General features: G+C 43.7%; 1 protein-coding gene across 15 annotated transcripts in view; it reads right to left on the bottom strand.

The window, feature by feature from the left end:
• The window catches only part of Spats2l (spermatogenesis associated serine rich 2 like), a 166,746-nt gene that overhangs the window by 78,769 nt on the left and 61,629 nt on the right, over window positions 1–26,348 (bottom strand). For 14 of the 15 annotated variants that reach the window (XM_060368380.1, XM_060368385.1, XM_060368382.1 and 11 more), the window contains one exon: window positions 6,989–7,049. In XM_060368380.1, the coding sequence (XP_060224363.1) occupies window positions 6,989–7,027 (39 nt within the window). In that variant the 5' untranslated portion in view covers window positions 7,028–7,049. Of the gene's footprint in view, window positions 1–6,988; window positions 7,050–16,552; window positions 16,924–26,348 lie in introns of those variants that run through there. The other variant, XM_060368388.1, reaches the window with a different exon arrangement.

Raw genomic sequence — 26,348 nt, 5'->3', positions numbered from 1 at the left:
CCCTCCTTCCAAAGAGGCATGGCATGCATCTGCCTGTTCTGTCACATTTTCCATTTCAAAGCACTACCCTGTACCTCCTGCTTTCCTATGAATTGTCTTTACTCAGAGTCACTTACAATTACTATTATAAAAGCTTGACTAAATTATTAAACTGAATGTTGATTAACTGATACGAGGAGTGTGCTAAAATCTGTACTGTTACTGTTATATAAAGTATTAAGTACACTGTTAAAAAATTCATATCTGTTGATAAGGAGATTGTGATCAAGTTGTTGGAGAAATGGCTTACCAAGAAAAAGTGGTTTTAGTAATAGACTGTTAAGGGCTAGATCCACCGATCTGTCTGCCCATCGAACCTATCTCAACGGACTGTCAGCGTGCGAGGTCACAAGAGAGGAAATAATTGTTGCAGCCTTGGCAATCTTTTACCTATAAAACTGGATAATTTAATATGAAGGTGCACTGTAGGAAATAACTAGAATATGGGAGAAGTCCCTATAAATTCCAAGGGATTGCTCACTGCGGTTACTTTTTCCTGCTGCCAAATGATTTCATTTTTGACAAGCTCTTATATTCTTTAGCAGTAAACATCTGTCTCCTATCCATCCCTCAGCCATAGTACAAAGGGATTACGATGAAAGGCTAGAGGAAGAAGGGGGCAGGAGAAACAGAAGAACCCTTGTGTATTCCGGTCAGGCAGCTTGGAAAAAGCAATGTGATGCTAATCCCGCAATAGTAAATTTCTTCTTATCCCCTGAAACTGATGCTGACATTTCCATTTATTCATTCAGTTCCTTTAGACTCCTTGTCAAATCTCTTCTAGTTGCCAAGCAACAATAACGGCAGTTCTGTACATAAGCATTAGGCAATAACTATTGTCAGTGTTTCTCCTTCCTTTGAAAGGGAAATTTAATGACCCTTTTCCTATGAGAAAATGATGACAAGAACGGGTCCCACAGTGAAATCTGAAAACTATGCAGCTGCTGTTCTTGCTATCTGAATCCAAGGGGTGGGCTAAATTAAACTCCTGTGAAAAATTATAAAACTAAGGTTTTCCCCCTGAAGCTTACATGTGTGTTTCTTTGCTTATAACAACTATATGTCATTAAAACTCATCCCAAATCCTATGAAATGGGTTAATATTTTAAAGATGTGTGACACTGCACAATTTCATTCTCTGATCTGCTAAAATCTCTTTAATCAACCGTTTGGTTTTTTCTGAGTACACTCCAACCCAAATAAAAACCTTGAAGTACTTTGTAAAATACAGACCAAGAGGTACAGGAAAAAAAAATAAAGCGAGGTATGCTTATTGTGAGATAATGAAGTAGGCATCCAACTGTTGTGGCTGGAAACTTGGGCATAGGTATGAACACACTTTACCTCAGCGATCTCAGAAAATGGCGATGATACTTCCTCACAGGCAGTGTGGACAAGAGACTCTTGTCTCCTTTTATTTTAATGCCTCTTTGTGGTTATTGTTTACAATCTAATTTACCTCAATAACTTGAACAGCTCTAAAAGCTATTCACAGCAAATGGCATCTTAGCAATGATGTTACAGACTGAGCCGGTCCCCGTTCCCATGTCATCAGGCTGTCTTGTCTCAATTACATTGTGTGCAGCTCAGCAATAGCTATCCAAGTCTGAAAGTCAAGTCCACTTTTTATGTGTTCTCACTTAGACTTTTCTCCCCCTTTCCATTCTTGCCTCTACGTGAATTTTTCATTCTAAACCCTGAGAGAAAGTTTAATTAGAGGTAATTTTCCCATTTTTATTTGTAAAATCAACAGATGATAATCTCCCCCCTCTACCCCCCCACACACACCTGAATCCTTTAAGTTTATAGCATTAAGAGCTTATAAGGCATTTCCACCTTTCCTACTGTGCTTGATGACGTCATACTGGGGGTTGGACCTGGGACCTCACAGTCCTCTACAGCCAGTCACGCGTCCATCCTGACTTAGTGAGACGGTATATAACCATGCCTCATTTGCTGACCAGCAAGCTGAAGTCCAGAGAATGAAAGGCTTTGTTTCAGGTTGTTCAGCTAGTTAGGGCGAGCTGACAGTCCCTGCCTTCTGAAAGCATGCTTTCTGACAGTCTTCCTTATAGAGGTCATTCCCAAGGGCACGGGGTACCCACGGCTCAGGAGTCATTCATCACTGGAATGACTTATCACACCTCACCTGGATCCTAGGAGCACACTGCCTCTATTTTATGGGCAAGGATTTCCCCTTTCTGTTCACCAACAAGTTTTCTTACTAAATTGAATCTGACTGATAATAATACGTGAAAAATAATCTGACAAAAATTCTATTTTTCCTATACCACTTATCATTATCCTTTATTTTAAAGCTCTGTAAACCAACTTCACTTGATACCTAAGTGTTTTAAACAAGGAATAATTCAATAGCCACTATCAACTAATTTATCTATGGAGTTTCTAGTGTTGAACTTTGTTCTAAAGAAAAGTAATTTATGCACTCATGTGCACACTCCCACACACGGACACACACACACCTGCATGTAATTAAAAACAAAAAAAAATACAAATCTTTAACAAGAAAAAAAATGATTAAAAAAAAAAAACCTGTGAACAATAAGGTATTCCCAATTCATGTTGCCCAAATATTTTCTTCTGCTGTCCATCTTCAATCAAATTTGCTTTGAGGACCCACTCTGTGAGCAGCTGCTCACTAGCAGCCCGTTTGTCACCATAACTTGCTGGGGACCACTGTGCTTACTTAACATCCTTTATCTAAAGAGGATTCTTCCCCTCAGAAGCACATGTAGTCAACCCAAGCAACCCAGCTATACCCCCATTTCTAGAAGTCATTTAAAACTTGCTTTAAGAGCAGCGAGTACAGAGAGGAGATGACATTTCCATTAACCTACATACCATTTTTCAAGAAGCCTCGAGGTTTGGTGGAATTTCACAAATGGGATTCCATGAGTCTCTGAAGAACTTAACTACTCAAATACATGTGTTCATTCATCTGTCATCCATTCATTTGCCGAACTCTGAGGGGTCAACTATGGGTCATATCCAAAAATGTAAGACCCACACCCTTGTCTTACCACAGGGAGACAGACAACGAAGGCCTACAATCACATGCAAGTGAGCTGTGATGAAAGATGCAGAGTCCCAGTGGAGACGTGCATAAGCCAGGCAGGGCAGGAAGAGAGAAAGATATGTCTAAAACAGTTCCTGAATGGAAGGGGAGTGAGGCTCTCAGGTCCTAGACGAAGAGATACAATACAGGAACTTGCCTTTACAATGGCTGGGCTGAAGGGCACATATGGAGAGACCGTGGAGACAGAAGTATGAGAGAAAACAGGTCTGGTCATGAAGATGTATGCCATACTAAGGACACTGGACTTCTATTTTAGGTCCTTGTAGTTATACTCCAACAATACAAAGTTATTTCGAAATAAAATGTCACAACTATTACAAGTTTTATTTGTCCTGAACATTAAATATTATTAGCTTCTCTTCTGGACTAAAAAAATTACAGGAAGACATAAGCTATTTCTTCAAAGTACTCACTTCTGTTCAGTGCACTCCATCGGTTCACTGGAGACAGGACAAGAACTCATTTCATTGTCAAACCTTGTTTTAAAACAGAAAAGACTGTGCATTTCCCTGTTTACTTATTGATGTAGTTCTGTGTAAGTGCATATGTGTCTACATGTGTGCATGTGTGTGCACAGGCCAATGGCCAGCCCTGAGTATCGTCATTTCTTGGGAACCACCTATCTTGTTTTGTGAGGAGGGTCTCTCAGTGGTCCTGGAGCTCACTGATTTGGTGAGACTGGCTGGCAAACCTAGGGATTTACTGGTGTGTTCCTTCCCAGTGCTGTGACAAGGTCCTGCCACCAAACCTGGCACCCGCCTTTTAGGTGGGTGCCAGGCTTCCCCTCAGCTCCTCAGGCTTATCCCTGCACTGACTGAGCTGTCTCCCCAGCCAGCTCCTAATAGAACACTTTTTCCCCATCACAAGACTTTCATTTCTTTCTTTCTTTTTTTTTTAATTTTCCACAGTTGTTGACTAGATACTGTATCAAAAGCACTAGAGATCTGCTCATCTACAAAAGCCTGCAACTTTAGGCCTAACAGTTGTTATTATTCTTAATTTTTCAGAACGGAAATGTCACTGCTTTGTGTGACAGATTGAGAAACAAACTAATCATAAAAGGCCACAAAAGCTAATAACCAAAAGAAATAAGTATACTAAAATAAATCAGAGTAAAATGACATGTGATCAGAATTTCCGTTGTTTACTCCAGCTTATTTGATGGAGTTGAGAAGTCTATTAACTTCTGACATGGGAGGGGTGGAATTCAGCAATGAGTTAGAGCGGCTTCACTTCCATCATCACACAGAGTCACAATATTTACAACTTAAATATTCACCCTTTCCCAAAATACTGCCAACGTTTTAATGAGTTACTCAAGTGCAGTAGCAATCCCACAGCCCCTGACAGTCAGTGTGCCAATGCGTGAGCCAAAGCAGGGCACCTTCATGGTGAGCCTCCATGGTGGGTGCCCAGACACACCAGCCTGTTTCCTCCGTTCTAAATAAGACAATCTAATGCTGTCTGTTCAACCTCCCGTGGTGGGCAGTCCACCAGCTGTGCAGAATCATTTGCTATAGATCTGATTCCGTAGAGAGCTTTACCGTTCTGTAGCTTGACATGGATGCTGTTGGATTCATCCATCAACGGATGGCTGAAAATGGGCCAGTCTTTGGTCAGTACTAGGGAGCCACCCTGGCTTTTCAAACTGGGGAACACACATTCTCATTTAAATAAATGGAGACTAGGAAGGCATGTTATCAAGGGTACACAGCTTTCTGCTGTTGTTCACTCAAAGATCAATAAGCTAAAATAGTTTAATCTTAAAATAATATATATCTATAGTGGATAAAAGTTTTACACCAACTGGGTACACAAAACTCCAAAGCAACTGTATGTGAAAGTTGGAGACTTGGTAGCACTTGGGTTTTTCTGGTCACTGGTGGGAACCCTGGGAAACAGTGAGAGGGGAGTGGGCTTCAGAACCAGACACAGCTAAGTCTGACTTTGACCAAGTCAAGGGTGACCTCAAGCCTCAGTATCCTCATCAAAGAGGATGTTACTGATACATAAGCGTGTATCAGTCTCAAAGGCAGCCAGGCGAACTCTGAAAACACCTACCAATCCAGGTTCCTGCTTACTCACATCTTAACAGCTGGCTTTTGCCTGTGGAAGGGAGCCCCACATGGCTCTAACGGGGCTGAAACCTGCTGCCATGTGATACCTTCAGCACTCTGGTAAAGCCTGAGGTCCTCAGGGCAGTGTGTGAAAACTCACAACACACAAAATGGACGATTACGAAGGAAAGAGCTCCTATTGAAATAAAGGTCAAATACCGATACAGATATTGCAAGCTACAGTAACCCATGCGCTTCTGAACCAACACCTCAGATAACACAGGGTAGCAGCAGGGTCTACAATGACAGTTGTTTTGAAATAATGATGAGCAAGCAACACATTGGGATATTTTGTAACACGTGTAATTTGATATGAAAATACATATGGTTCCCAGTGGCACGAGTCATGGGTCTTTCTTGCTACTGTGGGTTTTTCTGTATTTCATGCCTGATGTTTATTTCTCCTAGATGTGAGTGGTGATAAAATGTACCTTTATATTCTAAGACAAAAAGGTTTCCATCCAAGCACATGGAACCCCCGATTCTACCTCTGGTCCCCTGAAAGTTCATGGTCCAGGGGAGGTGGTGGCCTCAGTTTCCATTTCCTCTGCCCATCACCCTCAGGCCCACACTGCCTATCTGTATTTTAAACACACCTGACTCAGGGCATTTTAAGCGCTTTTGTGCTCTCTCTCTCTCTCTTTCTCTCTCTCTCTCTCTCTCTCTTTCTCTCTCTCATAGAGCTCTCTGCCCTCGGACCTTTATGCAGTTGTTTCGAGCCCATCAACTTTATCTGATGACCTTCTCTCAAGAGAAGATCTTGGGACCTGAGTACTTGGGACATCGTCATCCAAAGTAGTCACCTTTCTACCTCCTTCCCCTCCAAGGCACACCTGATGTGTCTTTCTCAAAGCCATTATTGTGGTCTGAAATGACTGTATTCATGTATCTGTTGTTGTATGTATTTTTGGCTTCTCTACCCTAAATGAGCAGGTGCCTCATCTGTATGTTCACTGTTGTATCACTGGTATCCAGTAGAGGACAAAGCTGCAAGGACTCAACAAATATCCTCTTAGCATTCATCCTATATTTTTATTATGTTAGGGATACAAAGAGATGAGCGACAAATACCCACACTTAAGTCCAATGGAATACCTCTGGGGAAGGAGACCCGAGTAGAGGTTGACAGAGGTTCCTCTCCAGGCATGACATCCCCTAGTCTCTGTTGCTAAGGAGCAGGTTAGGTAGACTTATCTCAGTGGGCTATGATTCAAGGCCATTAGGAACCAATAGTACAATGTATTAATACAAAGATGGCGAGAGAATGGTAACCCAAAGTCAAGTAAGCTTTCCAGACTGGTAAGGGCTGACAGTGGTGATCAGTTTATAACAAATGACAAAGGTTGGGGAGGGTCAGTGTCATGAACTCTCAGGGTTGAAAGACACTTAAAAGGCTGTCTGAATGGACCACAAGATGGTTGCAGAGATAGTCTCACACTCAAGCTCTTAAATGCGGCCTACCTGCTATGTAAAGTAAGCTACACGAGTCACACCATTGCTGGGTTTCTGTCTCTACATCATAGAGATTACGGTCAAAATGAGAAAATAAATATATTGTGCATATCACATACTCCATAGATGCAACTTTCTGACAAATAATATACCCATGTAACAAACTTTCTGTGTATCTCTGCAGATCATTTTTCTATTCTTCCGTTATAATCAAGTTTTTACCAGCAGCAATTATGTCATCTAGTTTGCAGCTTCTGAAAGCCAACATACAGCAAGACCTTACCTTCTCCTTGACATTCACATGAGTGTTGAGTTCGGCCATCTTCCTCCTCGGGGTATAAGCCCTATAAATAAAGGGATAAAATAAATGGTTAGTGGTTCAAAGATTCCCAGTGTGTCTTTTTTTATGTTCTGCTCTGGTTTGAATGAGAATGGTCCCCACATACTCATATATTTGAATGATTGCTCCCCAGTTGGTGGATTAGGAAGGATTAGGAGGTGTGGCCTTTGTGGAAGGAATTATATCCCTTTTGAGGTTTCAAAAGTTATGGCATTCCCAGTTTGCTGTCTGTCTGTCTGTCTCTCTCTCCTTCCCCCACTTCCCCTCCAGCTTGTGATCAGATATAAGTTCTTGGCTTCTGCTCTAGCACCATGCCTGCCTGCTTGCTGCCATGCTCTCGACCATGATAGTCATCAACTCACCCTCTGAAACTGTAAGCTCCTAACAAACTTTCTTCTGTTAGTTGTCTTGGTCATGGCATCTTCGCACAGCAATAAAACGTAACTAAGACACGCTCCCTTCTGACATGGAAAATCATTTCATTCAGTCCTGATCCTAAGTACGATTTTAGAGTGCAGAAATACTTTCCAGTTAAACATCTTACTTAGGTGTATTCTAAAAGCATCCTATGATAGCTTTGCCAGAGAGTGTAAAATGCTTGTATCCAAGCAAAGTGACACAGACAGATGGGAATGAAACCCAAACTATGTTTCTTCTAATTATGAAAAAGAAAAGAAGGGGACGTAGTCCAAAACTGAAATTGTACCAAGTTCTTGTCCCAAGGTTACCGTTAGCCCCCTTAGGTTATTTCACACACGTTAGGTGTTTTGAGTACGTGTGGGGAGTACTAAAGAATGAGCCAAGAAAAATGGCCACGACTGTACACATAAGAAACTCCATTCTTTCTTTTCCTTCTCTCTGGGATGTTCTCACCTTAGCACGGCCACATCTCTTCTGTCAACTTCACTTAGCTGAAGTTTCTCCTTTGCTGAGAAAGGGCTTTCCTGACCCCTCCAGCTACTGTTGCCATTTCTCTGGCTCGCTCTCCATTGGCACACTTAGCAATACACGACCAACAACTTCTGAGACACCTTCTGAAGATCCTGAGAGCCCCAGCTCCAGTCTCAGGGGACCCTGAACACTGCTGGCCATCATCCTACCCCAAACTCCAGTCTGCACCTTTGCTGTGTGTAGAGGAGCCCCGCTCTGAGATCTGTGTACACCAAGATGCAGTAGTTTTCTTTCTCCTGTCTGACCAAAAATCTTTGACCATTATTATTGAAATGTCTCTTAAGTCTTAAGAGCTTCGATCTTTTTGAGATACGTGACTTAAATAAATGCCTGATGGACTGGCCCAGAAGTTAGCAGCTAGTCATTCTCTGACTACTCACCACCTATTTGCCTGCTGACCACTTCCTGTCAATCAAGACTCATGGAAACACTTTCTTGAGTTCTTTCTGACTTTTGACAAAAAGTATTCTCCCACCTCCAGAGAAGATACATGTAAGACACTGCTTGCAGAAATGTTTTTTTTTTAATTACACTTTATTCACTTTGTATCTCCCCCTCCCCCCCCCCCCGTTCCCTCTCTTCCTCCACCCTCTGCATGCAAGTCCATTGATAGGGGAGGACTTCTTTTCCTTCTGATCCTAGTCAATTAGGTCTCATCAGGAGTGGCTGAGTTGTCTTCTGTGGCCTGGTAATGCTGCTTCCCCCTCAGGGGGAGGTAATTAAAGAGCAGGCCAATCAGTTCATGTCAGAGACAGTCCCTATTCCTATTACAATGGAACCCACTTGGATACTGAACTGCCATGGGCTACATCTGTGCAGGGGTCTTAGGTTATCTCCATGCATAGTCCTTGGTAGGAATAGCAGTCTCAGGAAAGACCTCTGTGCTCAGATTTTTTGGTTCTGTTGCTCTCCTTGTGGAGTTCCTGTCCTGTTTTGATTTCTTCCACTTTCTTTTAAACCTAGGTCCTAAGTAAAATATAAATTTTGATCTAATACCTTTGCCAGTCTTTGGATGAAAGCTTGACAATATCCAATGTCGAACCTATTATCATTTCAATTATTCCCAAATAGGAACTTGTTTAGACAGATTATCAAATACTGGAAACAATTGTATTTTATTTTTAGAACTTTCCAAAGAGTGCTGCCAACTGACATGTGCATTTGGGCATACTAGCCAGAGGCCCTGCACACTCCTTCCCAGGAAGGCGGGCCTCTGCAATGTGCTGCACAGACAGCCACCGCTGAAAATCCTCTCACCTCTTTCACTTGGCAAATGCTAAGTCCCCAAAGTTGGCACAAGGGAGAAAGCCAATGCACTAGCTGGCAAATCATACCTCCATTTTGCTCTGACTTACTCCTGCCCTTGAATGGCTCTAGGAGAAGATTATTCTCTGTTTGTCTCTGGCAATGAATGGGGAAGCTGTGCAGGGCTTTTCTGATTACAGCCACAGAAAGTGAAACCTTTGTCAACACTATGCCTGCAACACATCCACAGGGATGGCACTCGGAAAGGTTCTGTTCAGTTGTCTTATTCAGACGGAAGTCTGGCATTATATAAACATCTGTTGATTATATCGCTTTTCTCCTTGCCATGTTTGACTGTGTATACATGGGAGGGATGTTAGGATGTATACATATGGAGCTATACAGGAAGTGAACAGTGACACCTGCTTTGGTGTCATTTGATAGCAGAAGCCTGTGAGCCATAGCTACACCAGCTGGATTTTTCTGGACTCATCTCATTTTTCTATTACAGATGCGTGAAACCTGATGGAAGAGGTTTTGTTTTGTTCTTGCATTTGGGCTTTAAAGTCTAGATTTGATATGCAGCACTTTCTAAAGCTGAAGAGTTATAATCCACAGAAGAATCAGGAAAAGATCCCAGTGAGCAGATGTTTCTAAGTTCTGAAAAAGTGGCATCACTGATGATAAGCTATGTTCACAAGATAAAGATACACTCACACACACACACACACACACACACACACACACACTCATAGACAGACACCCCTACTTTTTTGGCAATTTTTGTGCTCACTGACCTCACAGTGTAATTCAACATACTGATGCCAGTAAGATTAATCACAACATTATTTTTCCATGAAAGGCAATGCTGGCTACAAATGTAGATTGGGGCTATGTGGGTTTCTCAGATGTGAAGATAGGAATCATTGTAGGAGCTGATCTACACACACACACACACACACACACACATACACACACACAGAGAGAGAGAGAGAGAGAGAGAGAGAGAGAGAGAGAGAGAGAGAGATATGCTGTGAAGGACTGTCCCTACAGGCTCTTCTTTCTGGGTAGGTTCCAGTGTCCTTTCCAAACCACAGCTTTCTGCTGGCTGGTGTACACGAGAAGGTTGGGAAATTGCCCGTAGCTCTCACTGCGAGAACTAACTGAAGGGCTTCAAGCTAAACAGATCAAAAATTTAGTTTGCCTTTAAAAATTAAGAGTCAAGTTACTAGATGAAGTTGGGTCCTACTGATCAGGGCAGGTGCCGGGGACACTGTTGGCAGGTGAGGGAGATGGTAGCTCTCAGGCGTTCGTGAGCATTTGCACCCTGCCTCCCCTCCCCGTTGGTGCTGGTCCTGGTCCTGCCTGGGTGTTCAGGACACCTGACCTCCGCAATGCCTCCTGGACCTACGAGAGTGGACCCACTCCCATCCCCTGCGAGGGCTAGACTGTTCTGTGGCCCTCGGCTTCTGAGAGTCTGTTTCCTGCTACAAACTCCATCTGGCCAGCCAGCCGCACTTCATCTCACTCTTGTTTACTCTAGATAATGAAGGGATGTGTCCTCCGAGAATCACAGTTTCACCCCCCTCCCCGCCGCCCCTCCCCATAAGACAAGCCCAGGATCCGACCACGTGAAACTGCAGCCCCACAAGCCACAGACAGAAGCCTCCAGAGCTGGCATTCAGAGCTCAGGCCCTCTGGGGAGTGTTTACAGACAAAAGGCCTTCCCAGTTCCTCCAATCCGTGCTCGGTTATCACACCTGACGGTGTATTACGGCTCGCTATGACACACTGCTTACCCCTTAACACTGTTGATCACAAGAGCTTCAAGTCTACAAGGCAGGGAGAGCCCTGACTTCCTGGAGGAAATAAAACAACCACCTGGTTTCAAATTCTTAGTAGCACTTGAGACTGTTCTTGAACCGGCCAATTACTGGGGCCTAACTGTAAGCATGTTCTACATGCAGGATGTTGGTCAACGGCAGGCTGCACGGAGGCTGGCCTATGACACACAGCCCATGTGTGAAAGCGGCTGCCCAATCTAGACTTGTGTGAGTGAAGATTGCACAACACATCTGCCTAATGATGCTTCCTCAGTATCAATGTTCTAACACGTGTGCAACTGGACTCTTGTTCCCAGCCAGTTTATCAGTCAGCACAAAGTTAAGAGGCCTAAGAATGTAAACACAGATATTCACATAGCATTTCAAAAGCTTAATGTTTTAAGGGTTTTTTTTTTTTCTTAAAATTATCACTCGGATGGAAGTAATAGCATTACAAATATGTTTAGATATCATATGTTTTACTATGTGCCCGAGACAAAAATAAAGATCAAGAAGTTGTAAAAAGAACTTATTAGGCAAAGACATCAATCACAAAGGAAAGACTTTACCATTTTAATATATCATCTTTACACTCCTCCAGAGCAAAATTAATAAAGCATAAATATGGCTAACACTGAGCACTGCATGAAGTTCTATCAAAGTGAAGTACTCGCTGAGCGATGGCCTCACTTAGTATGCACGAGCGCCATTCTGTACACCCACTAGCTTCCAAACAAAACTAAACGTTTTTATGAGAAAGAAACCCTTACAGTAGGAATTCTGGAGAATATATTTGCCTTGGCATTTCTAATTGACGTGATACAATGAACTTTAATGTGTATGTCAATGTGATCAATTACCGACTCCAAGTTCAAATATTTGTGTTCCTCCCGCAGTCATGGAGACAGGAAAACATCCAGGAGTGGCCTGAGATGCACACTGACTGCCTGACTGCTCAGCATTTTCCCTGGTTCTCTGTGGAGCGCTGACAAGGTTTCACTTTTGTTTCTCTGTAACCCAGGGTGGTGCTCAGCTTCAGTTTCCTGTTCTCAGGCGTGACATCACTCTGCCCGAGTTGGACTTGGAAAACCAGAGGAAGGCCAGGACAGAAACTTCAGAAAATGATCTTACCGATTTCTACTGAGGCACTTATGAGCAGCTTCCCATGATTTGTAAGACTGTGACATTCAGCCTGTACGTCTGGGGTTATTAGTAGCCTTGTAAGTTATTGTCACGAGCTGCAGGGAGTGAGCGTTAAGTGTCCTTACTTCATACTGGTACAGGGCAGGGGCCCTTCTGCTCTAATGACCAAAAGCTCTTCAATTGAGGCATTGGGAGAAGAGAAGTCTGTGAGACCCAGCGGAACTGGAATTGTGACAAATAACAACTTCTATCCAGGTCACGCTCCTGTAACAGCCAGTCTGGCTTGGAATGTGCTGGACATATAAAATAGTTCTGGGATTCTGCAGATTTAAAAGAAAAAGTGTGCAAACTGTCTCACTCAGATGAGACAGTATGTTGAGATGCATGTTGACAGTACGTTGAAACCGACGGTATTGAAGAGATGAAGTGAAGTGTATTATCCACTTTTTCATCCATTTCTTTTATTTATTTTCCTTAACGTGTCTACCACAGAATTCAAAATCACGTCTGTGGGCATACATGATATTTCTACCGCCAAGTGCTGTGCCACAGCAGTGGTTCTTGAAGTGTGGGTCCCAGAGGTGCAGCCTCGGCACCGCTGAGGACTGGTTGGAAATGCAGATAGCCTGTTGTGTCCCAGGATGGTGACTCAGGAGCTGGAACGGTGAGGGGAACATGGCAATCGGAGTTTCAACCAGGCTCAAGGTCTGAGCACACTCTCTAATCTCAGACTAGGATCTCCATCCTTGGACCATGAAGAGAGTCTTTCCTCAATCTCAACACAACACACAATAGACGGGATCCCCCAGAAGTCTGGGTGTGCAAATGCAGTCATCTCCTACACACTGCTGGCATTATTAATAGCAACTAGCACACTTACAGAGAACTTGCAGTGTGCCAGGCACTCCTCTAGCTTTAGAGACAAGTCGTTTGGTTGGTTTGTTCGTTTTTCAGCCATCCCTCTTAACTACGAGGTAGAAACTATGACTCATTCCATTCTATACTTGTGACCACTGAGGACAAAGAGACTAATAAGTCAAGATCCTACACGAAGTCACAGGATTAAGACTGAAACCCAGGCCCGCTGACTTAGCCCACAGCAACTGTCATAGAGTTGGCGGACACTGAACTGTGGTACGGACAGTCTTGAGGGTCCCACTTTTAGTCAAAACAGTGTTCCCAGGTCTCCTGGAATGGGAACACCTTAAGAGACGCTTGCAGGTTTTCTTACTTTAGGGCATGCTGCTACCTTTGAAAGAAGGTATAGGATCACAGACTGACTTATTCCATTCTCCTCCTGACATCAATTATCCTGCAGCAATGTGCAGCATGGGTGGATAGGAAGCATGGCCGTTAAGCTTGGACAGGGGAGCTGAGAGAGCTGCACCTGTTTTTAAAGGGTGCCCTTCATCCTGACAAGGCCCCGGGTAGGTCTGGCATGTAAGTCTCAGGTCTCCAAGTGTGGAGAAAAGGTGGATGTATTCAATGACCTTTATGGGCCTTGATAGCTCTTGGGCATTGCGAGTCAGAAAGGGCAACTGTAGTCGATGGGAAGTCCTAAAGTGACAGGAGGCTGAACACTCATCTTGAAAAGGGGGAGGAGTGGCTGCAGAGTTTGACGTAGTGGGTACTTCTCTATATAGATCACCCTAAACTAGTCCAGATACTCACTGTCCAGTCTTCCACGTACAGGAGGGTGCCTGTTTGCCAACTAAAGAGGGAAATATGTTTTTTTTTTTTTTTTTTTTTTTTGTAAAGACAAGAGTTTCCCTACATTTACTTCCAGGAAGGGTTCCTGCCTGCCTGGACTTCCTTCTGGTGTTCTGGGCTCTCTTTACCTGCCCTTTTCATTATTGAGGTCTCAGATTTACATTTCATAGGTTCTTGCACTGTGTTTTTAATCATCATACTTTTAAAGTCTTGTGTAGCGTCCTATCCTTTAGAGGACATTCCCTTTAACTGTTAAGAATGAGGATACACAAACAATGAGACAGCGTGGTGACAGGAAATGTGAATTTTGTAGGGCAGTACTTCCTTGGACATTTTTTTTGTTTAATTTGGAGGAAAAAATATCTCAAGGTTGCATTTTTATTCAGAGACACTTCAATGTGCTCAGCACACTGTTAGCACAACTTCACTGAATAGCATTTTAAGGGCAAATGTCAGAAAAAAATGTTCACACTTAAAAGCTTTGGCTCAGCCTCTTTTGAAAAGCAGGGTTAGCCTTTCCTTTAGAAATGCCTCTGCCTACTAAATTCTTTGTGGGGGGGAAAAGAAAGAAAATTGAATGTTTTATTTAAACAGGTCATTAACAGTCAATACTTATTTGAAAAGGCCTGCTTTCAGAGGCAGATAAAAGCTTCCAATCACTTAGAATATCACTTGAGTGGATCTAGGGCAGGATGTGCTGACGCGAGTTTCAGGCCTTTCTGAGAGTATGTCTTCACCAACAGACAGGTGCTCATGCAGGAGGCAGGGTCCTGTGCCCCCGAGTGCGCCATGTGCACAGACAGAGATACGGCAGGTGAACACAAAGCACACTGCGTGACAGGCCCCACTTTGAATCTCCCCTTTTGCCAGCAGATGCTTATGAATGAAGATAAACCATTTTTGCATAAAGTGCCAAAGCATCTCCCCTATCTGGCTGAGTAATAGTGGGGGTTAAAGAACAGAAAACAGTGGAAGTAAATGGGGTGATCTTAGTTGGTACAGACAGTGCGTGTATGTGTGTGTGTGTGTGTGTTGCGTTCTATTAATATTCATCTGTGGCATGTTTTTTTTTCCATTTAATTTGAAACATTTTTTTATTCCACAGGTCTTTGAATGGCTGGAGAATAATATAAATAAATGCTCCTCTCCAAAAGTGACCTGACACTTAGTCCTATAAAGACCCACTTTGGATAGCTAGGTTTAAAAACAAACGTGTTTCCATAGAGATGTGGGTGACCTGGAAGTAGCCACTTACTTCAAGACTTCAATTACACTTGTTTCTTTAAAGATGTAATGATGTAAACCTGAGTCTTTAAAACATGCTCATCCTCAAAGGTGCCTCTAGAAAGGCCAGTGTTACGGGAAGCGGAGAAAGGCTTCATAACCTCCCAGCTCCCTTCTCCAGGCATACCACAGGGCTGCGTTCATGTAGATCACACGAATTCACTTTTCCTTCCTTCCCACTGCCCACAGGACAAACACCAAATCCCAGAAGACTCAAGACAAGAGCTTTATACAACTCCACTCACCAGAACCCACAACCCTCACCTCAAAACTTTCCTCGAATGCTAAAAGAGAAACAGCATGCCTTCCCTCCCTCCATCTCTACCTAGCTGGAGGGGAATCGCTCTGAAAGGACAAGGCTTTACCTTCTTTGAACACTTGTTTAATACCAACAGTGTACCAAGCCCATGGGGAATGCTGGGAATGGCTTCAGCTAACCCTGACTGGACGCTCATCATCTATCCGGCACTTTCCTGACCACTTTCTATGCATTTCCAGCTATTAATCCATTTTATCCTCACAGCAGATGAGCTAGATGAGCTTGTGTTTCTGTCACCTTCATCTTATAGGAAATGAGACGGCAGTACAGCGAGGCAAGGTACACACATACACCACCAAGCCAGTAAGCAGCTAAGCTAAGATTTGCACTCAGAACTTTGGTTCCAGAGCTCTTGTTCTCCAAAAAGCCGACAGACTAGTGATTAAAAAGACTTGCGTCCACAGAAGCCCAGAAATGGACTAGATTTTAACTTTGGAGAAGACCCTGGACTTGGGACTGATACAATTAAGGTTCTGCAAGGAACAAGGTCCTGTGAGGTTTGGTCTGTGCCAATGGGAAGGTCCACCTAGAGTTCTGTCTCAAGCTTTGCTCTTGGAGGCAGCAGGAATGGGTGCTTTAAAACGAATGAACAAACAAACAAACGAACAAAAACGGTTTTATAGTATCTATCCCAGAAGATGGGATGGCTGTCTCCTAAAGAAGCAGAATTCTGGGCTGGTAAAGACGACTTCTAACTAAACTTGGTGAAGAAACCTATAGGTACTCAGCTAATCAGGGAGCCTGGCTCAGTTACCACTCAACAAATTCCTGGTTCAGGAAACTCTGGCTATTCAGAGAATATCTTAGTTTCAAAATCTCTTGTCCAGCCAAGGCGCAATAGTCCTTCTTCATGAAGTTAGAATCTTAATAAATATCTAATGGCTTTCCCAAAGAAGCAGAGAAACTCAGGTTCCTCTCCCATGTCTTTGAAATGTCACAGGTAGTCCCTCTTGATCCTGTCCCCTTCCCCCCCATCCACCCACCAGGCCATTGCTCTTTCTAAGCTGCCCCAACCAACCAGCCTTGACTCACTTGTCAGGTCTTTTGGTGCTCGGCTTTGGGCTGTCAGGCACAGTTCCAGCTACTGGCTTCCTCGGCAGCCAAATGGACAGTTCTGCTCCCCGACGGGCCACCTTTATTAACTTTCGTTTACTATGACCAGAAAGTCATTGCAACAGTGACGCAGGTGGAGCCAGGAACTGGAGTAGTAGCAGGATCTTGGGTGTGGCTGAGTAATCAGGAGTGGACTCGCGACCTCAGCCATCTGGGGCTGAAGGGGCCTTCCCTACTGAGGGGGGAGGGGAATGGTTTCCTCTTTGTAAAGTTGCTCAGAGCCTCTGTCTTCATGCCCATGCTACAGAACACTCAGGTCTTCCTTCTTCTTACCCTGGGGGAAGCAGATCCAGAAAGCTGTAGCTGCAACCTTTATACTGACTGTGCAGAAGCCAGGAGGCAGGACATACTGGAGTGGCGGTCATCATTCCAAAGGTCAGTTCTGGGAATGGCAGTCTGCTAAGGGCTTCCCATCTCCCAGTGACACCAGGACCGGCTCATTAATCAAAGAGCTGACAGTTCTGGCACTGTACCCAGAAGGAAGCAATTCTAAATCCTGTGCCTGGTTCTAGACCTCAAAGGGAAACTTCTACTAGCTAACTCAGCGTTCTAGGACAACTCTCATCAAAAGGTGAAGGCTAGCCAGTCTTTGCCAGGGAAAGGCTAGTGTAAGGAGCATGGGCTGAGGTAACCATCTGGACGCTTCTTTCTTGTCAGGCCTGTTTTCCTCTGCAAAGGGGTCCATTTTATTCATGTTACCTGTTTGCTGGTTTGATTTCCATTTAGAAAACTAAAATGATCTAGGCAACCTTGGACTCGGTGCCTTTTCGATCAAGCCTCATTTGACCCCTAGCATTAAAGCCTGCTGAGTTAACCACGAACAAGCAGTGAGCCCAGAAAGCCTACCCGAAAGGCAGCCATGACTGTAGAGAGGAGCCACACCTCTTTTCTGCTATACAGATACTATGACACAGACAAGTAACAGCACTTCCCCGAGACTGGATTTCCGCTCTGCCTCTAGCTGATCTGGGAGGTGAGCAGGTTACTTGATGACCCTGGGTGCCCATCTCCTCATTAGCACAATGGAGATGACAATAATAGCAGACATCTCCCTGGGAGGTAGGGCAGCTGAAATGAGCTCACATTTGTAAAGCGATTACAAGAGTGTGTGGCACGCGGCAAGTACAATAAAAAAACTCTATAAAAGAACGGTAAGTAGATTCTGTGGCATGTGTACTCACTATACCCTCCCTTTAGAGGTGAGAACCTAAGATCTATACTGCGCCAATGATGGCGCTGGCCCTTACAGCCCAAGCTTCCCTTGGGTGGCTCTACCCTCCCTTCCTCCCGCTGAGGCTACCTCCTGATTCAGGGCTAGGGCAACCCCGGAGAGGAGAAGGTGGTGGCCCAAGGCAAGGGTGACTGCAGCATGCTATGAATGTCTATGTCCCCAGCGTTTAAAAACCTCAGCCCAAAAAGGAACAGGTCCATTACTGCAGTCCCTCTGTCCACACAACTCACCTGTTGTGCACACTTGCTTCATGGCCACCAGATGTCAACATCGTTAGTGACCCAGCTCTTATCTGCGGCTCTGTCTTTAGACACTAAACAGTTATCACTCGGAAAGAGCAGAGTCCACGTAAGGGCTGTGGGCTAAGTAAGCACCAGTCTGGATTTCAAGTCACTGCATTAAGATGGACACAGGAACGCATGTGGTCTGAGTGTCACTCAAGCTCACTTAAGAAAGCCCAACTAATAACTTTGATATGCTCAAAATGCAAGAGGCAATATTTATAACCTTAGGAAAACATCTTTCAGCTTCTAACAGTAATAAAAATAAAGCTGTCACCTGAGTTATGGTATAATGGGAAAATTAGTAAACACTTACAAAGTGATCATATATATAAGCCAGAAGTAGTTTCAATGAATCCCTCTTAAAAAGCCTGCTGCTTAAAATTCTTTCCACCTTTCTCTTAGGTGTTGAGTCCAGCATATTTGATAAGCTAGGTATATAAGAAGACATAGGAAAAGACGAAGTACTGTCTCATGTTGTCTCATGTTGTTATTCTTTCTTTGAAGCACTCAGTTTTCTAACTATTTCCCAGTTTTTGACAATTAAGCCTGGGCTCTCTGGTCAGGCATAGTGATGCACTCCTTTAACTCCAGCACACAGGAGGCAGAGGCAGGTGGATACCTGAGGCCAGCCTGGTCAACAAAGTGCGCTCTAGGACAGCCAGGGCTACAGAGAAACCCTGTCTTGGGAAAAAAAATACACAGAAACAACAACATAAGACAGTCCTCTCTTAGCATGAACTTCAGACTCAACATTGTCATACGTGGTGCCAGCCACGCCACAGTGGCTCTCTCTATGGCCTCCACACTGTCAACCTGATACAACTCCTCACCATTCCGAGTCAAGATGTGATCATGACGAGCACTGCCTCCCACATTTCCCTTCCTGGACCCCACTGTGTCTCCAGGCAGCTCCTTCAGTATCCTCCACTCGACATTCTCTTCACTGCAGGGAGCTTTGCAGTCAAAATAACAAACCACTAGTAAAGTTCTGGTTCCTCCCCACCTAAGCCTATGCTCCTGCCTAAAAAAAGGAAGGATTAAACTTTAGCCATTCTTTGGAATGTTAGGGACAAAAGTCACTTCTGTTCCCCTCCCCCTGCCATGCAAACACATTTAACCACTAATATCGCCTTTACATGCCCACGTGAAACCTGCACAAATCCACCTGCTGTGGATGCTTCCACACCCTTCTGGGGTCTTAGAAACAGTTTTCCTCTGCCTGTCTTATTCATTCCCATCACTTAGAGGACCTAAAAGCAGACAGCCACATCCTCTTCTTTGTTCTGAGCTTGGTCCTGCCCTGTGGCTAGGCTCACACCGGGAAAGCTCTCGATGCCCTGGGAGCCTCCGAAATAGCTAGTTTAATCTTCCCCAGCCCATTTTTCTAAAGATTGAATGCATCCAGACTGGTTTTTGTACAGCACATCAAATATTGAGCAGGTCTCTCAACTAAATACAAGACCATCTATTATTTTCTGTCAGAAGATTTTCAGCTAGTTACCCAACCTACCTTACAGCCATTCTGAGGGGTACATGCATTAGGTTTTGGTCACGTGTTTGATGGAATAGATCCATCTTTCAGTCTGGATTCCATTTGTACCCATTCTTGACAGACTTACAGGGGCAAGCAGTCAGGGGTGAGTTTTTACTAATGCTAAGAATTTCATCAACAGTTGAGAAACAAGTCCAGCGTGCTCCTCCTACAAGCCTGATCCTGACGTCAACTTCTTTTCGGACAAGGATGTATGCTGTGCAGATGTCATAACCATGATAAACTGGAAAGTAACCAAATATTCACTATTTCAAAGGGATTGCTCTGAAAGGACTATTTCTAGGTGCCGGAGGAGAGATGGCTTTCGTTTAGCTGGCTCTATCCAGAAGGGCTTTAGGGAGAAGGTACCCTTTGGTGCTTCCTGGAGGCAGTACCAGGAACAATGGAAAGGGCACTTACGGGTCAGAGTGCTTGTTGGTGTGAATGAGCCAGGGGCTAAGGCAGAAAGAAAGCCTCTACCTGCTTGGTGTCCAGATGCCAGCTCATGACTGTCCATGGGTGATCTCCTACGCGTCTCTACCAGAAGCAGTTTCCTTAACTGTAACACAACCCAGCTTTAAAGTTGCTTGAGCCGGGAGATGAGATTATCAGGCAGCGAGCAAGGACACGACGCAAAAAGGCAGCATGCCAGAAGGCGGTGTGGTTTCAGTGACATGCTTGCACCCAAGTAAAACTCTTGTTTCATTTTCTCTTGCAGGACACAGAGACTGCGTCTCGTCCCCACTCAGCTCTCCCTTACTCCTCCTCATTTTTGGTTACAAAGCTCTGAATCCACAACTTGTTATTTCCACTGTTATCATGAAACACTCACCCGAAACCTAATTTTTCTTTTTTTTTTTTTTTTTTTTTTTTTTTAGTTAGTGACTGCAATACAGTGCACCTTGACTTTTTGCTCTCCCAGTTAACAAAAGTTGTGTGCTTTAATCTAGTATTATGGATCTCCCAAACTAAAGCTATGTATGTATGTTCCACATACAGGAAAGCAACATGTGATGCAATCAAGATTTCTTTTGGTTTTATTTGTGCCTGGATTTACGTATTGGGAGCTGACCAACAGCTACTATGTAATTTACCACACTCAGCCACTGAGAGGACATTTGTGCTTCGGTAAATGCTTCTCTCATGAGCACAAGGAAGTACTAGAGATGGGAAATGGCTGAGAATTAATCTAGGTTTTCATCTGTTTGTCAATGACTACCAGCCAATCTTGGTTCCAATTTCATTTCAAGCTTTCAGTGATACAAGCTCAGTTAGAAGGAGGCCATCTTAAACTCACCATTGAGCACAGAGTAGGAGTCAAGGAAAGATTACAAAGATATACAGTAGACTCACTATTAGTGGCTTTTAGAAGATCTTGAAGCGATGTTACACAATGGTAAAACATAAATTCGGCTCTGACAGACCTCCTCCAAACCTCTCAACAATCAATCATTTCTCTACGAAGACTTCTCATGTCTGACACGTCTGTCATGCCCTCACAGTATGGATCGTTACTGGCCATTTTCATCATTCATTCATTCATTCATTTATTCATTCATTCACGAAACTCCAACCAAGCATGTGCTCTGCATCCAACGCTGTTCTTTGTGCTAGGGATACAACAATGAACAAATGAAGCCACCCTCCCTTGGGAACCACACCGGGTGATTATTTCTGTTTTACTAAGTCCATACAGCGCTCCACAGGATAGGGATTATTCACCCCACTTTACTGATGGGAACTACAGCTTACATGTTAAATTCGGGTCCCAGAACCTATCTTCAGCAAAGCTAGCATCAAACCTTAGAGTTACTTCCATGCTGGTGGCCTTTACATCGGTCTGACGTCACCGCTTTGATACAATGCACAGAAAGGTAACTGTCCAACAGTTGTCTGGGAGGTTCAGGTTCTTTACAACTGAGATATCTTAGTATTCTCAAGCATTAGGATCACAAACACAATGTTCTGGTTGAAAAAGCAGGTGAGAAAAAGATTTCCTATGGAAAGAACAATGTTTTCTTTGTAGGTCAAAGTTCGTTTTTCACTCGTCGGGGAGGACAAATCGCTGTGACACACACCCTCCCCCTGAACCCATCCCTATATTCTTTCTCAGCCTTTCCTTGACCTGCCATTTCCGATGCTCTCTTTCCCTTACCTCCTACTTCGAGGGTAAGAATAGCTGCCCTATGCTCACAGAATGTGTTGTGCGGGGGCTGTACTGTGGATGGCCATCCAAGGAAGATGTTGGCAAAGGACCTGCTTACTCACAGGTCATGAAGATGAGGAACTCGTGAGTGTCTTGTAACTCCAGGATGCCAGGAGTGGCAGCAGATATACCCCCCTGAAACTCTTTCAAGGTCCTTACGTGAAAAATCTTTACCCTCCCATGATGCACTGGAATATTCTCAGCCTCAACTTTGCTATGTTTTACGAGAGCTTCAAATGAAAACGGGAAGTCCCAGCCAGCTGATCCAGAGGAGGCCTACCCCCAGCAGCAATCACTTCCTTTCTGCTGTTGGCACCTGGAAATCTGAGGCAGCCATGGAAAGAGGCTGCCCGTGGGCGGAGCTAAAAACGTCTCAAAACCTATGGTCTCACTGAAGATGATTTGTGACTCAATCATTTGAAGCAAATCTAAAGAAAACTGTCACCAGAGGACACAAAGCTTTCTGTCAGACAGACATTTTGGCAGACATCTCCAGGACTCAACTTTCCCAGAAATCAGTGCAGCTTTGATCCTTAACTCCGTGCTCATCCTTCACTAGTTTCCCAGGGAGACGGCTACTGCCCACTCTTGCAGAATCCTGGAGTTGGAAGGACCAAGCAGTCCCTTTTTTCCCTTACCTACAAGTGAATTCCTACCTCAGCATCCTCATTTAGTGGCCATGATGGCCTTAGTCAGCAAACAAAACCACAGTAGATTCCCAAAGCTCGGGGCAAGTGCACTCTTGCTGACAGCTGAGGGAGGTGACAGGCTGGGGTAATTGCCTCTCTGCCGCTTCCTAGGCAATGCCACAGGCCTGTTTTCAGACATCCTGAAGCCCCAGCACTCCTCTCAAACCTAGATTCACCTTAAGTGTGCCTCCTCTAATCTAGTACAGAATCATTTCAAGTAATAAAGGATGTTGGAACAGGAAAATATAAATCCTTAAATTATTTTTAATAGAGCGCATTTCTTTTCATCAGACATGAAGGAGTTTCATTTTAAGGGCTCACCCATTTCTTGTTCATTCATCCTAGGGCTTTGTTCTTTTTAAAATGTTGCTTAAATATTCTGAAAGGTGCAACTGCGGTACTAACAGCCCCGGGGCTAACCAACAGACGTCAAGTTGAACTTAGGACCTGAGAAATAGGAGGGAATTCATGCCTGACACTGTAAATTTAGCCTCACCTGTGGCAGGTGAGGCCACAGAGCCTAAAGGAGAAACTGCGAATGCAGTTTCCTAAGCTACTGCTAATATCTAAATACCTTCTCTCAGCCCTCATCAAAGAAGCTACTTTATACAGCAGATGGAGACCGTTACAGAAAGCCACAACTGGCCAAAAGGCAGAGATCAACTGGCTACGGAGTGCCCAGTGCCAACTAACGATACTCAGAGCACAACCCCTACACGAAGGCTCGGGGAACATGGCAGAAGATGGGGCAGAAAGATTATAAGAGACAGAGGACCAGGATATCTGCGGCAAGATAGTGTCCTTTAAAAACCTTTTTTAAAAAGAGGATCCCAAATGGAGGTGGGGTCTAGGCAAGAATCCGATAGAGGAATGCTGCATGAAATTCTCAAAGAATTCATTAAAATGGATTACTTACAAAAATCAAATGCAGCTTCAGATTGATTTCACTGACAATCACATCACTCCACTCACTGGCCATAACCATCCCACAGCCCCAATCTCCAAGACCTGTTCATGTCATGGACTCCTGCCTTTTGCATTTGATATTTTTGGTCACATAAGTGCATGAGTTTATATTTGGCCTAAATTCATTTGGCGTGTTTTTCAAGCCTGTTAGTGTTCTTTGGGGGATCAAATCTGTAACTTTCCACTTTAGCTGTCCATTTCACCCTGGTCGTTCCCCAGTGGAAGGATATAATTTAAGTCACTTACACCATTAAGCAGACAGCCTGGGCTTGAATCAACTTGGCTACTCAGAAGCTCTATAACCTTGAGGACATTAGCTGTTCTGATTTACTTCATTAGAAAGCAAGGAGAAAGGAGCACCAACTGCAGAGGGCTGGCGTGAGGTCAAAAGAAGGGCACACAGGACACTGGTGACATGGGTTCAGTGACAATCTGCCTCTGCCATTGTTTCCATCAAGTTTAGCACTTGCATCACTAACAAAAAGAAGTTCACGGCTACAAAGGCCATCCTCCGCAGCCACACCAACTCTGGGTTGGGTTACACGATTCTGGTTGGGCATCAATTTGCAGTTGCTATTCATTTCATACACTGTCACGGTGAAACCCTGAGGTGCTGAGAGAGTGACCTCAATGGAAATTCACACGCACCCTACCAGCTGCGTTGTCTTTATTTCTCATTCTAATTATTTTATTGAACAGGAGAATGACTTAGTCCCGTTTAACCTTCTCTTTGTGGCTAATGATCATTGCTTTGTTTTCGGAGTGTTTTCTGTCTTCACAATTAATTTCTAACATCTGGACCGAATTTTATATTCTCTCTTTTTGACCCTCTTTCGACTTTGGATTTCTTTCTGAAATCCTCCCAGACTAGCTGGAGTTGATCTGTGAGAGGTGGGCAAAGCCCAAGTCAGAACTTTCACGGCAGACCCCACCCATGATGAGGGGCTGAGGGGCTCATGTTAGCTGCTGTGAGGACCTAGTAGTTCCTTACATTCTCTTTTTCTCCTCAGCCCGTGGGAAGTCATAGCCCCGTTAACAAGCGAGAATGATGAGAGCTTTAAGTGGGAGAATGGCTTCACTCCCTTGCTTTTCTCATTAGAGGTCTCGTCTCTTTCTGATTCCTTTCTTTACGACAATAAAACAGAATCCCATAATAAGAAAGGACAACAGGAACAGCATTCCAGACCTGACTGAAAACTGTAACCATGCCATTAGTGAAAACACATAGAATACACTCAAAGTCACGTGCATCCCATTTTCTACATCTGGCTTATTTTGTCAACTTCATTTCCTGCTGGGATAGTTCCCCGCCAGATTTTTAAAATTCTCTTGTTGTTTTTAGAATTTCTTACAATATCTTGGCACACAGGATACCCTAGGTCTCTTGACAATATTCTAAGAGAATTTACTGTCTCTGGTATTTATGCTTGCTTATTTGTCTTCCCTTGCACACTGCTTTAAAGGCTCATTTTGGTTCTGAATTAATATGATTGTGCCATTTGCAGCCATCTCCTTTCTTCTTCCTTTTTGAAATGATCACAGCTAGAATTCTGCTCATCCAAGAATCCCAGAACGTTAGAGTGGTAGTGTGCCATATGGGTGTGAGCATGTGAGTCGTCTCTGAAAACTGGGAACAGACCTCACACTTATGTTATCGGAGGCTCCTTGTTGTTTCCTGACTATTTTATACATAAATAACTTATGGGTTTACAATGCACTTTCTGTTGTACTTGCCAAGGACACAACAACCGGATAATAGATGCAGTGTTGCCATTTGAAGCTTCAAGTTTCACACCAAACAGAGTGGGAACAAGGGCAAACTGCACGCTGCACAACACTGGATTTTTCAGGGTGCACTTGAAGAAGTTCAGGGGCGTACGGAAGAGTCTAATCTGAATGTTAGGGGCTGAGTGTCTATTTCTTTAGCAGTCTCTAAATCTTAGACTCTCGGGCTCTAAATGCCTATCTCCCACTTCTCTGAAATACTTGGAATGTGTAGTACAGTGGACTGTATCCATCATAGGCTTCATGGTTATCACAAAAGCGAAAAGCTAAACTGACCGCCAGACACCCAATACCTATTTATTGAATAAATGGATAAAGCTTCCTCTACTTCTATTCCACCAGCCAATCTCTTCTTGGTTAAAATTAGATCCGAATAGCAGCTCCATTCATTTCCTTTACTTTTCCTAGAGATGAAAATGTCAGAGAGGCAAATTGGTACCTGGGACCCTGTTCTCCTTTAAACATGAATAAGACTTGCAGTAGGTGTCCAAATAGCTTAGGTCTTTCATCACTCTGAGTTATTACCCCTGCGTCATTTTTGTATGCTGTATCAAAAAGTAAATTATCCAATGCTTGATAGGGATGAATAGTCTAAAGTTCATTTATTCGCTCAAAACTCTTTATTAAGTGTTTAGTAAGTATGAAAAGCTGGGTATGGTGGTTTCGTCTTCCTTTTTACTTCAACAAGACTGTGTCCCTTGGCTTCTGGGTCCTCGTGTCTCTGAGGCAGGTGTGAATTTCTGTTCCTTGTGAACAACCCACTCTACTCATCCAGAGCCTTCTTTCAGGTCTATTCTAAACTCTACATTAACCTTGTACTTCAAGGGAGATTATTTAAATCCGGTTTTCTCATTGTCTTCATACTGGCAATAGTTTTGTTATGTATTTCTAATATCAAACTAAGTATAGTAAATTTAAAAATCACAGCTAATAGACAAAGAAACACACTATTTATAACTTACATCCCTCATTACCCCCATCAATTAAAAATCATTTTTTTGAATAACTAAAATAAGTAACATT

Source organism: Meriones unguiculatus, chromosome 15 (assembly GCF_030254825.1).
Source record: "Meriones unguiculatus strain TT.TT164.6M chromosome 15, Bangor_MerUng_6.1, whole genome shotgun sequence".
Classification (NCBI taxonomy): domain Eukaryota; kingdom Metazoa; phylum Chordata; class Mammalia; order Rodentia; family Muridae; genus Meriones; species Meriones unguiculatus.
Note: the sequence above shows the minus strand (reverse complement) of the source record. Positions and strands in the feature narration are given on the sequence as shown.